Source organism: Scyliorhinus torazame, chromosome 9 (genome assembly GCF_047496885.1).
Source record: "Scyliorhinus torazame isolate Kashiwa2021f chromosome 9, sScyTor2.1, whole genome shotgun sequence".
Taxonomy (NCBI): domain Eukaryota; kingdom Metazoa; phylum Chordata; class Chondrichthyes; order Carcharhiniformes; family Scyliorhinidae; genus Scyliorhinus; species Scyliorhinus torazame.
The window spans coordinates 229,047,633-229,060,792 of record NC_092715.1 but is presented as its reverse complement, the minus strand read 5'-3'; the positions used below and the strand labels follow the sequence as shown (position 1 = coordinate 229,060,792).

General features: G+C 49.6%; 1 protein-coding gene across 7 annotated transcripts in view; it reads right to left on the bottom strand.

The window, feature by feature from the left end:
- frem1a (Fras1 related extracellular matrix 1a) overlaps positions 1-13,160 on the bottom strand; it is a 765,391-nt gene that overhangs the window by 267,817 nt on the left and 484,414 nt on the right. For all 7 annotated transcript variants that reach the window (XM_072517132.1, XM_072517134.1, XM_072517136.1 and 4 more), the window contains one exon: positions 9,333-9,426. In XM_072517132.1, the coding sequence (XP_072373233.1) occupies positions 9,333-9,426 (94 nt within the window). The remainder of the gene's footprint in view (positions 1-9,332; positions 9,427-13,160) is intronic.

Here is a 13,160-nt window from a genome sequence, read left to right as displayed (position 1 = left end):
GAGCCCCCTTGAAGTGGTCCAATTAACGTTTGATACAGTGACAGCCTTGCCGGGTCGAGTGACGGGAAGATCGGAGCAGTTCCCACTCACTACCACACTTAAAAATGTTTCCATTAAATTGTGCCCATTGTGTCAGGAAACAGGTAGTTTGGATTGGCATTTGTATGCAGATACAAATCTGCATTTGTATTTTTGGATGTTAGAGACAAGTGAGTTTAATTTGGGGTTTTGTGTAAGAAAGGATTAAAGTTTTAGTTAGATTTATGTTTTAAAAAAGAAGGTGCTTGCATGTAATGTGGATTTGGTTTCATTTAAAGCTGTGCCTGCATTGTGATTAAAGGGTTTACGGCATGAAAACAAGACTAGACCGTTGCTTAGCAACCAGGGGCCACGTTAGGTTATAAATACTTTTTGAGTGTAGTTTTAAGCTGGACCCCGTTGCAGTTGGAACTTGGTAGCTGGAGAGCAAGCAGCACTCATCGAAACTACGCAAGGTAGAGAGGCAGAACAATGGAGTAATAGGAAGAAAGCAAGTCCCAGAAGTTAAAGATCAGATAGTTCCAGTCCCTGGAAGGCTGAAGTCAAAGAGACAAAAAAAACTGGAAATTGAACAAGGTACTGTTTGTAGTGTTACCTTCGTGGTCGATAACACGTGTTACTCAATCCTTGGCTGACGGTGAGGTCCTCTAAATCTTGTTGAAGAAGACTTGAACTTGTCCAGCAACAACAAAGATTTATTGAGTAACTATAACTATTAATGCATTGAGTTCTTTACCTTAACATGGGAACTAGGAATTGGATAACAAGATTTAACAATTGTAACTAAATGTAACTCCAATAACTATCTATGTGATTCTGATGTTTCCCTGTTCACAGCACACCCGAGAGAGAGTCAGAGACCCCGTGTGGCGGCCCTTTATACCCCTGTTGGTCCAGCCCTCCGGTGATCATGCGGCGCTACCATCCACCCACCAACAGCCCCTGTAAACGCACGCACCTGTAGGTGCACGCACCTACAGAGATCATCACACTGTTCACTGAAGTTAAAGAAAGGGGCAGAGAGAGGCTTCCAGTTAAAGGTAGAGCCAAAAGGTAAAGACCCGGTTAGGTTGACTAGAGGGAAACCAGACTGCTGAAGTAGTCCTAAGGTTGATGACCTTAGTACAGCCTGTGAAGCAATGGTGTTCTGTTGACATGTCTGGATACCTGAGAAATTGTGTGGGAGCTTGAATACATGCGGCAATTCAAGACAAAGGGATACTGAGAGGAGACATTGAAACCTTAGAAGTGGATCCGTGGTGAAGCATCTGAGAGAAAGCATTGTTTGGGAGAAGATTCTAAGAATTGTCTTTTCAAGAGTGGAGTTTGGAAACACTCGTTTAGAAATCAGAGTTCCAGCCGCACAAGTTGACTCACAGTGTGAGAAGCATCTGGGGGGATTTGATGAGAAATCCACAAAAGTTGAATTGGGGACATCTGATACTTGATTTCAGAGTGTGATGTGTCTGACCACGGTGGCCTATTGGTTTACAGGGGCTGTGTACTTATTGAAAACAATATCATGGAAGGTACAATTGGCAAAAAAAAAAGGCTAAGGAGAAAGGCGGAGAATTTATTTCATGTCGAGAGCTGTCATGATCTAGATAGTGCTGGTGGAAGCAGATTCAATAGGAACTCACAAAGGGGAATAGGATATAAATTTATAGGGGAGAAAATTGCAGGGCAATGCGGAAGCACAGGGAAGTGAAGCTAATTCGGCAGCTCTTTCAAAGAGTTGGAAGAGGCAGGATGGGTTGAATGGGCCACTATTCTGTGATATGATTCAATATCTACCCCTTCTTTCCATGAATAAATAATTTCTACATCCTACCCACTTCCTCCCATTCCCTCAGTTAGGAACTTTCTTCTGCATTCCAGAAGTAGATGCTAGAGGACAGAGGAATGGCTTAGTGATGAGGCAGGCTGGTTAGAATGCCCTTACCTAGAACTATATCATTGTTTATTCAGTCACTGGCTCTCTGGAATTCTCTTTCTAACAACACTGTGGGTTCACTTGCACCAGATGGACTCAATGATTCAAGAAAGCGCATCATCACCCACTTCTCAAAGGCAATTAGGGATGGACAACAAAATGCTGGACTGGCCAGCAACATCCACACTCCATTAAAAAAAAAGAAAAGAATGTAGTAAAGTAGGGGGAAAAAAAGTAATTTTTACTTCATGTCAATTAACGGTGGGTGAAACCATCCAGTTGTTCATGTAGGCGGGATCTTCCAGTCCTGCCGACGGTGCACCCCCACCGTGTGTTTCCTGGGAGCGTGGGGTGGAATCAATGGGAAATCCCATCGACAGCGGCGGCTCCAGAAGATCCTCCTGCCAGCCAATGACGAGCAGCCTCCCGCCACCGAGAAATAAGCATGGGGAAATCAGAGAAACTCGCCCAATATTTCTGTTACACTTATGTTGGTGTTAAGAGAACATTGTTTTTAATGTGTAATTAATCTGATACTATCGGTCATATATATTTTGATTGTGCTTACGGTAAAAATAAATATGGATGGGTCAGTCCATAACGGGATCATTTAGGAGTCTGGTAACAGTGGGGAAGAAGCTGTTTTTGAATCTGTTTGTGCGTGTTCTCAGACTTTTGCCCGATGGAAGAAGTTGGAAGAGTGAGTAAGCCGGGTGGGAGGGGTCTTTGATAATGCTTCCTGCTTTCCCCAAGCAGTGGGAGGTGTGATGCACTATCAATTACAAAGAGACGATAGTAGAGAGTAATCGAGGCTTTATTAAGCAGAGATGTGTAGCCTCCTACAGCTGCTGCCGAAATGGCTGCAGCTCGGTGAGCACACACATTTATACTCCGCCTACTGGGCGGAGCCAGCAGGCAGGATCTACCCCCGTACCTGTAGTACAGGAGCCTTACCGCATTACTTCTCATATACGTCATATATACAAACAGTGGTGACTACCATATTCACCCCCTGTTAAAAAAGAATCTAGCGGGGGTGGTGGAAAGCTATTTACATGTATGTGAGCATTTTTAAAGTGTACAGTTTGGGGAAAAGTTCACAAATTTAGCCGGTCGGGTGCCTTGATCCTCCGTTGTGAGCGCCGCAGTCCCGGTGGCGATGCAGGCGCCGGCTTGGTCGCCGGTGACTCCGGGAGCGTGGAGTCCTCATCTTCATCCCCGGGTGGAACTAATAGGAGGACTGATCGTCATGGAGAGGTGACGCTGGGGGGAGGATGGGTGGCGCTGGGGCAGTGGGGGGGTGGGGGGGGGGGGGGGGCAGCTGTGCCAGGTCCCTGAGGGAGACTGTGTCTTGGCGGCTGTCGGGGTATGCCACGTAGGTGTACTGCGGGTTCGCATGGAGTAGCTGTACCCTCTCGACCAACGGGTCTGCCTTGTGTAGCCGCACGTGCTTGCGGAGGTGAACGGGTCCTGGAGCTGCCAGCCACGTTGGGAGCGAAACCCCGGAGGTGGACTTCCTAGGGAAGGCAAGGAGGCGTTCATGGGGGGGGGGGGGTTGCTTTAGTCGCAGTGCATAGTAGCGATCGGATGGAGTGGAGGGCGTCGGGTGGACCTCCTGCCAGCGGGAGACCGGGAGATTTTTAGACTGTAGGGCCAGCAGGACGGCCTTCCAGACCGTCCCGTTCTCTCTCTCCACCTGCCCGTTTCCCCAGGGGTTGTAGCTGATCGTCCTGCTCGAGGCAATGCCCTTGCTGAGCAGGAATTGACGCAGCTCAACACTCATAAAGGTGGATCTCCGGTCGCTGTGGACATAAGCGGGGAAACCGAACAATGTGAAGATGCTATTGAGGGCCTTGATGACTGTGGCAGACGTCATATCGGGGCATGGAATGGCGAAGGGGAACTGGAGTATTTGTCGACCACTTTAAGGAAGTACGTGTTTCGGTCGGAGGAGGGGAGGGCCCCTTTGAAATTCATGCTGAGGCGTTCAAAGGGACGGGAGGCCTTCACCAGGTGTGCTCGGTCTGGCCGCTAGAAGTGCGGTTTGCACTCCGCGCAGACCTGGCAGTCTTTGGTGACCGCCCTGAATTCCACAATGGAGTAGGGTAGGTTGCGGGCCTTTATGAAGTGAAAGAACCGGGTGACCCCTTGGTGACAGAGACCATTGTGTGGGGCCCGGAGTCGGTCCACTTGTACGCTGGCACATGTACCTTGGGATAGGACATCGGGGGGCTCGTTGAGCTTACCGGGGCGATACAAAATCTCGTAATTGTAGGTGGAGAGCTCGATTCTCCACCTCAAGTTTTTATCATTTTTGATCTTGCCCCGCTGTGTATTATTGAACATGAAGGCAACCGACCGTTGGTCAGTGAGGAGAGTGAATCTCCTGCCGGCCAGGTAATGCCTCCAATGCCGCACAGCTTCAACAATGGCTTGGGCCTCGTTTTCGACAGAGGAGTGCCGAATTTCGGAGGCATGGAGGGTGCGGGAAAAGAATGCCACGGGTCTGCCTGCCTGGTTGAGGGTGGCGGCCAGAGCGACGTCTGGTGCATTGCTCTCGACTTGAAAGGGGAGGGTCTCGTCGACTGCGTGCATCGCGGCCTTGGCGATGTCAGCCTTGATACGGTTGAAGGCCTGGTGAGCCTTGGCCGTCAGGGGGAAAACTGTTGAATGAATGAGTGGGCGGGCCTTGTCCGCATAGTTAGGGACCCACTGGGCAGAGTATGAGAAGAACCCCAGGTCATCATTTGAGGGCCTTGGGGCAGTGGGGGAGGGGGGAGTTCCATGAGGGGGCGCATGCGGTCGGGGTCGGGCCCTAGAACTCCATTTTGCACGATATAGCCAAGCATGGCTAAGCGATTGGTGCTGAACATGCACTTCTCCTTGTTGTACGTTAGGTTCAGGAGTTTGGCGGTGTGGAGAAATTTGGAAAGGTTAGCGTCGTGGTCCTGCTGGTCGTGGCCGCAGATGGTGATGTTATCGAGGTATGGGAAGGTGGCCCGCAGTCCGTACCAGTCGACCATTCGGTCCATCTCCCGTTGGAAAACCGAGACCCCGTTGGTGACGCCGAAGGGAACCCAAAGGAAGTGGTAAAGGCAGCCATCTGCTTCGAACGCAGTGTATTGGCGGTCTGCCTTGCGGATGGGGAGCTGGTGGTAAGCAGATTTCAGGTCCACTGTAGAGAAGACCCGGTACTGTGCAATCTGATTGACCATATCAGATATGCGTCGGAGGGGGTACGCGTCGAGCTGCGTGTACCGATTGATGGTCTGACTATCGTCAATGACCATCCTGTGTTTCTCCCCAGTCTTCACAACTACCACTTGGGCTCTCCAGGGGCTGTTGCTGGCCTCAATGATGCCTTCCCGCAGTGTCATGATATCCATATTAACATATCATGGTGCAATCACACACACACACTGATGGACAGGTAGATGGACCAACCAACACACACAACATCGCAGCCAATCACCAGTGAGAGCACACACACTATAAAACAGGGAACACCACAGTTCCCGCTCATTCTACCAGGAGACAGCTCAGAGCACAGAGCTCACTGCGTGCCACTCAGACATACACTATGTGCTGAGTGCCTCACCCCTAAGATAGTGCGAGGGCTGGGTCCACAGGTTAACTGGTGAAGTACGAACCACAGCCAGAAGTTAATAGTTATTATTGTACAGAATAATAAAACAGAGTTGTACCATCTACAACCGTGTTGGTTCGTTTGTGTATCGGAACACCCAACATGACACGCAGTAGCCGCTGGACCTCCGACCTGATGAAGGTTCAGTCCTGGGCGCTGTACCATCTGCTCCTGGTGGCGACGGGTTTGCAATCCGGGGTGAGGATTTCAAACAGGGAAGGTAGGTTGACCTTAAGGGTCGTGAGGCCGCATACAGTAAGGGGTGGTAGGGGCCCGCCGAATTTCAGAGTTAGACTTTGGAGGTTGCACTGGAAATCCAGGCTGAGTAGCAAGGCAGCGCAGAGGTTTGGGAGGACGTAGTGCTGGAAGTTGCTGAAAACTCTACACCCTGGACGGTGAGGGTGGCGGTGCAGTACCCCCGGATCTCCACCGAGTGGGATCCGGAGGCCAGGGAGATTCGTTGGGTAATGGGATGCACCGCGAGGGAGCAGCGCCTTACCGTATCGGGGTGGATGAAGCTCTCAATGCTCCCGGAGTCGAGAAGGCCAGGTGTCTTGAGGCCATCGACCTTCACCGTTGTTGTCGCGGTTGCGAGGTTGTGTGGCCGGCACTGGTTGAGGGTGATGGAGGCGAGCTGCAGCTGGTGTTGGTGGGCCCCGGGCTGGTCGGCGGCGGTTGCGGGCGATGAGAGGCCCGATGAGCAGGGGTCCTGAGGCGCCGTCCAAAATGGCGTTAAAGATGGCGGTGCCCACGGGCCGCGTGAGGTCTGATGGGGGGGAAGATGGCGGCGCCCACGGGCCGCATGTGTTCTGATGCGAGGAAGATGGCGGCGCCCACGGGCCGCACGTGGGTTACGGGGACGAAAATGGCAGCGCCCACGGGTCGCACGTGGGGGGTGCAGGAACAATGGGGCCGGTTACACCGGCGATCAACCGGGCCTGGCACACCGCAGCGAAATATCCTTTCTTCCCGCAGGCATTGCAGATTGCGCTCCACGCTGGGCACCGCTGCCGGGCGTGCTTTGTCTGCCCGCAGAAATAGCATTTGGGCCCCCCAGGGGTGTTTGGCTGCTGCGCAGCGCAGGCTTGGGGTTGGCTGTGAGCGGTCGCTGGTGGGGTCCATGATGTCCAGGAGGGGGGCGCCGTGTGGTCGGGGGCGTACGCTTGTACATTACGGGAGGCTCCCGTTAGTGGGGTCACGGGTTTCTTGATCGCCACGAGGTTGAGCGTACCCCCTTTTAAGAGGCGCTGGCGGATGTACGCCGACCCTATGCCCGTAACGAAAGCGGCCCTGATTAGGAGTTTGGAATGTTCGACGGCCGAAACTGCCTGGCAATTGCAGTTCCTCGCCAGGGCGTGCATAATGCCAGCCTATCTCATATCAAAGCTCCAGAACCTAGGACTTGCAGGGCACGGCATTAATCTTCCAATGACTCACCGGGGAGTTGTTGCCGCGTGGACAGGACATGCGTGGCATAGTTTCTTGATCGGCCGGGTGTAGTTCTCTTTCAGAAGCGCCATGGCCTCAGTGTAGTTGGGCACATCCCGGATAAGGGGAAAAATATCGGAACTCAACCGTGAGTACAGGATCTGGAGTTTCTGTGCTTCTGAGAGTTGTTCTGTCGGTGATCCGATGTAGGCTTCAAAGCAAGCTAGCCAGTGGTCGAAGGCCGACGTGGCATTGGCGTTAATGCGTAGGTCCATCGCTGTAAAATCTCTGCTAAATAAATTGATGCACTATCAATTACGACGAGACGATAGCAGAGAGTAATCGAGGCTTTATTAAGCAGAGATGTGTTGCCTCCTACAGCTGCTGCCGAAATGGCTGCAGCTCGGTGAGCACACACATTTATACTCCGCCTACTGGGCGGAGCCAGCAGGCAGGGATCTACCCCCGTACCTGTAGCACAGGAGCCTTACCGTATTACTTCTCATATATGTCATATATACAAACAGTGGTGACTACCACAAGGTGTAGATCGAGTCAATGGATGGGAGGCGGGTACCTGTGATGGACTGGGCGGTGTTCACGACTCTCTGTAGTTTCTTGCGGTCTTGGGCCGAGCAGTTGCCATACCAGGCTGTGATGCAGCCAGATAGGATGCTTTCTATGGCGCATCTGTAAAAGTTTGTCAGAGTTAATGTGGACATGGCGAATTTCCTTGGTTTCCTGAGGGAGTATAGGCGCTGTTGTGCTTTCTTGGTGGTAGTGTCGACGTGGGTGGGCCAGGACATATTTTTGGAAATGTGTAGCCCTAGGAATTTGAAGCTGCTAACCATCTCCTCCTCGGCCCCGTTGATGCTGACAGGGGTGTGTACAGTACTTTGCTTCCTGAAGACAATGAACAGCTCTTTAGTATTGCTGGCATTGAGGGATAGACTGTTGTTGTTGCACCACTTCACTAGGTTCTCTATCTCCCTCCTGTATTCAGACTCGTCGTTGTTCGAGATCCGACCCACTACGGCCGTGTCGTCAGCAAACGTGTAGATGGAGTTGGAGCCAGATTTTGTCACGCAGTCGTGTGTGTATAGGGAGTATAGTAGGAGGCTAAGTACGCAGCTTTGTGGCGCCCCGGTATCGAGGACTATCGTGGAGGAGATGTTGTTGTTCATTCTTATTGTTGGTCTATGGGTCAGAAAATCGAAGATCCAGTTGCAGAGTGAGGAGCCAAGTCCTAAGTTCTGGAGCTTTGATATGAGATAGGCTGGCATTATGGTGTAGAAGGGGAGCTGTAGTCAATAAATAGGAGTCTGATGTATGAATATGCAATCCAGCCTTTTAAATCTTAGCTATTGTTGATATTCTGCACACTGTATCTATTTCAGCCAGGCAAAGTAAATAACAAGTCATTCGCTGATTCGTGTCTCAGGGCAATGGCTTGACCAATCAGTCAAGCTGCCGGATTTAAATTGCAAATAATGCTTGGTAGTTAACTGTCGGTCACCATCAACTGCCACATTCTTCATTGCAAAGCCTTTAGCAGAGTCCACTTCCCAACAAATCAGCACTCTCTTCTCGTACAGTATAAATGTGTTGATTTCCCTTGCATTGCATTCTTGCAAATCTCCTGATGAGAGCAAGATGAAAAGCTTTGTCAAAAATGTATTTTCAGCAAACAAAGCACAAAGGAAGAAGCATTATGAGTCGAAATTAAAAATATGGGCAATAAAGTAACCATTAGCAACCACCATTAACCACACTGCCCTGACAAGGGGAGACAAGCGTTCCAGTCTCAGAATTCACATTTAACAAGGTATTTGACTCTCATAAAAGCTTCCCATCCCATCCCATTTTGTCAGTTCTCCTATAGGGATTTGTAAGTCAAGTTGACAACCAATCTTCATCATGGAAGCATACCAAAGCACAACCATTTTGATGCAAAGCAGTGGAAGAAATTGATTTCCTCAAAGCATGAAAGTGAAGAAAAAAAAAGAAAATTGAGCATGCCAAAGGTGAGCCAGCAGAGCATTTTGTTCATGTGCTAAGAAAGCAAATTGTCCAATGTGATAATTCAGGGAATTCAGTACCTTGGAGGTAATTATACACCAAAGATGAGTAACTCTGAAATTCAACAAATAAACTTGTATCTTAAACAGCAGTTGCCAGAAGCTCCGATGGTATACAACATGGGAAAAAGCTTTTGTAATGTAAGTACTTGGGAGTTTTTGTTTTGCTCCCACTGCCTCTTGACTATTATCATAACATCCCACTCACCTTGATTTCTAGAATGCATTCAGCTGAATTTGAGCCATCTGTAGCTGAAAAGGTGACTTCATCGTGCACTGTCTCAGAGTCATCATGGTTGTACCTGTCAACAGACATTTTTACCCATGGTTAATATTGTCGAGAAATAAATCCTACCTAATCCAACCTTATTCTCCCAAACTGCTTAATGTCCCATCTAGTCTATGCAAACAGTTCTGCTTACTCACTATATATACCCTTTGGCATCCCACCTAATCTAATAACATTTTCCAATTCAGTTTCTCCATGTCATAATTTTCCATCTAATCTAATCCCATTCTCCAACTCATTCTTCATGCTCTAACATCAAACATTCATACATTTTTAATATCCCAGCTCGTTCACTCTCACTCAAACAACCATTTCCTGACCTTTGACATCCGATTTAGTCTAATCCCACTCACTCTCCAAAACCCAATGTCCCAGTTACTTCAATACCACCCTTCTGCTGAGTCCTTGTATATTTTAATATCCAAGGTACTTGAATTCCAGCCTTTCAATTACTCAGCAACTGCTTAATTGTCTCAGATAGGCCAGTCCTACTAAACAATTCACTACTGAAAGCTTTCAACATCCCAACTTCATTTGAGCTCAGTGTTCGTTCACTTCTCATACTCATTAACATTCCACCATAGCCAAGAGCACTCTCCAGTCAATCATCACACCATTAATATTCCAGCTAGTCTATTTCCATTCTGTAACTGATTTTTGAACATTGCAATCAGACAAACATAGACCAGTACTCTTCCTTGATTAAGAAAAGGAATTTGACTGGGTGAAACAGATCTCTCCACTCACAAGCTGTACTTCCTTTGAAATTACCAAGTAACTTGGTGAACATTAAAATTATAAATGAAATTAAGGGAAAAAAGGAATGGTGTTTAATTAAAAATCCCCAGAAGACAAAACATGCATGATACACGCTCTTGATGATGAAGGATCAGGCCACCTCATTTGTAACAAATAGGATTAATTCTTCCATTTTGAGACTAAGTGCAGTGGCGGGCGGCTCCAGCGGCTCTGTTCTGCCGACCAGAATGATGGGATCCCGCACTAGATTCAGTGATTGTAACTCACTAGTTATGCACAGGTGAGTTCCCCTTGACTCTCCTGGTGGGCTGCAGCTAATTTGGCCACCCTCCCTCAGCTGGCAAGTTCAAAGGTCACGGAGCCATACTTAAATACCAGTCCAACACACTTATATCACTCTCTCCATCTCACCTGTCCTCACCGGACCGCACAGGATGTCAGTAACCCAGAGGAAAAAGGCTAGCAGCCTTAAGAAGGAGTCAGCACCAGCTTTCACTGCCAAGCCCCTGTAGGCCCTTATTCAGGGATGCCAGGCCCATTGACATGTCTTCTACCCAGGGACAGCTCAAAGAAGCACATCAACGTCACCTCCCCGACCAGGGAGACCCTTCCCCAGGAGATCAGCACAGCTGCCACCTGCCCACGAGTTCCATCCAGTACAGGAAGCAGATGAATGATCTCATCCATTCCTCTCCCAGCTCCTTCCATGATTAAACTCTCAACAGGGCATCATGCGCTCAAATGCCTCCTCTCTTCACGGATTTCACACATATGAGAGAGACACATATCAACACTTTCTCAACAAGACTTTCACAACATCACCATCCCATCTGTCTTGTTGCTCAAACTCCAACCTTTGTCCCTTCTGGTAGGGCTCACCACACACAGGGGGCATGCATTTCATTCATCCCCTCTGATCATATCTCTGTCTTTTGTCTCCATATAACTTGTGCACAACAAATGTGAGTGAGCCCAGACTGGGGGAGGGACAGCAGGGATCATCGACCTCACCGAGTTGGGGTGGCTGATGCAGAATGCACAGGCCAGGATCGAGATCACTCCTGTGACAACATAGAGCATGGCTTCCCCCAACAACCTAGTACGGATCTCAGCTTCACCACTTCACACAATCCTGCAATTCCCACTGAGTGACATGCACTTAAGCTTCAGCTCATTGACTAAAACTGCCTGTCTTTTGCAGATACAAACAGTATGATGCCATGGCCCCGATATGCGAGCACCATGAGGCCACCATGGGAAGATTGGCATCCACCATGAAGACCTTGGTCCATCAGGTCTTGCCGGATGGCCTCTTCCTGCTTCGATTTTCTATGCATGTTTCTATGTATTTACGCTTAGCCCTGCCCTCCATTGCCACATCCTCTGGTGGGCACCATCAGGATGTAGGCCACATGGGGACCAGGCACCTTAACCTCTCTCTGTGGGAGACATCTCGTGCTGGAGTCATGCCAGGGCCCTCAGACACCCACAGGCAGGATGAGCATCGGTCTGACATACCGGGGGCCTCTACTTAGGATGCTCCAAGGGTGTGCAGCCGCACAGAGTCCCTATGCCAGCAGCCGGCAGCCCCAGCTATGTAAGCTTCTGCCCTCAGAAGAAGTCCTTTATCAGGCATGGGCCCTCCCAGAGACCAAGCCTCCAGAGGATGCATCACGGGCTTCAGGACGTAACAGTCAGCAGGCTGCTTCCACCCCTGCTGCGGATTTCGGCCTGCACCAAGGCGCAGGGGTAGGGTTAGGAAAGTTACAAACATTTGATGTCACCTCAGGGTCACTGTGAATAAATCGCACTTTTTGAAAAGTATTCTATGCGTATGTTAATGTAATAGTTGGATAAAAGCATTTTGTTTTGGATCTTTGCAATCCTCTTACTCTGAGGTTCAATCTTCCTCACACTCAAGAGTGCCCATTTTAAGATTAACATTCATGCGCTGTCACCAACATTCAGTAGACACCTCACATTGGAAGTTAATCGCCTACCCTTCACAAAACCGGTTTGATCCTCCCTGACCACCTGCGGGAGTCACCCCTCCAACCTGAGTGTCGGCACCTTCGCCAGAATCTTTGCACCCACATTTCACAATGAAATTGCCCGGTATGACCCACACTCCACTGGGTTCTTGTCCTTTTCCAATAAAAGTGAAATGGATGCCTGACTCATCGTCTCTGGGAGCGACCCTTGGGCAACCGAGACATCGGGCACCTCCACCAGGAGCGGCACCAATCGGTCAGCAAGTTTTAAAATAAAATTCCACTGGAAATCCAGCCTGCCCGATGCCTTCCCCGACTGCATACTCCTTATCACCTTCCTGATCTCCTCCACCCCAACGGTTCCTCTAACTCTTTTCGATCCTCCTCCACCAGCCTGGGACACTCCAATACCTCCAAAATCTTGACCATGTCCGAATCATCCTCCGGCGGCTCCGAGCTGTACAACTTTTTATAAAATGCTTCTGTGCACCTTCTCCAGTGCCGACACCAGCTCCCCCCCCGCCCACGCAAACTTGGGCTGCTTGCCACCTCCACTGGCTCACCAGCAGATGACACACTTCCCCATACTCATACACAGCCCCCTTCGCCCATCTCAACTGCCGCATGGCCTTATCCGTGGACACCAGATCAAACTGTGACTACAACAGCTTCCTACTGGCCAAAAGCTCTGGAGTAGGATCCTTCAAATACTTCCCATCCACCTCCAAGTCTTATTTACCAACCGCTCATGATCCTCCCTTGCTTCCCTATCCACCTGAGACTTGTATGCAATTCTCACCCCTCACCACTGTCTTCAGAGCCTCCCATACTACCGAGGGTGAAGCCTCCCTTGTTAAACCCTGTGCACTCATCCACCATCTTGGCCATCTGTACACAAAAATTCAGATCCACTGGCAGCCCCAGCTGTTGGTTCAGCCTCCTCTCCAGCACCACATCTACCTGGTGCGGAGCATGATTGGAAATCACAATCACGGAA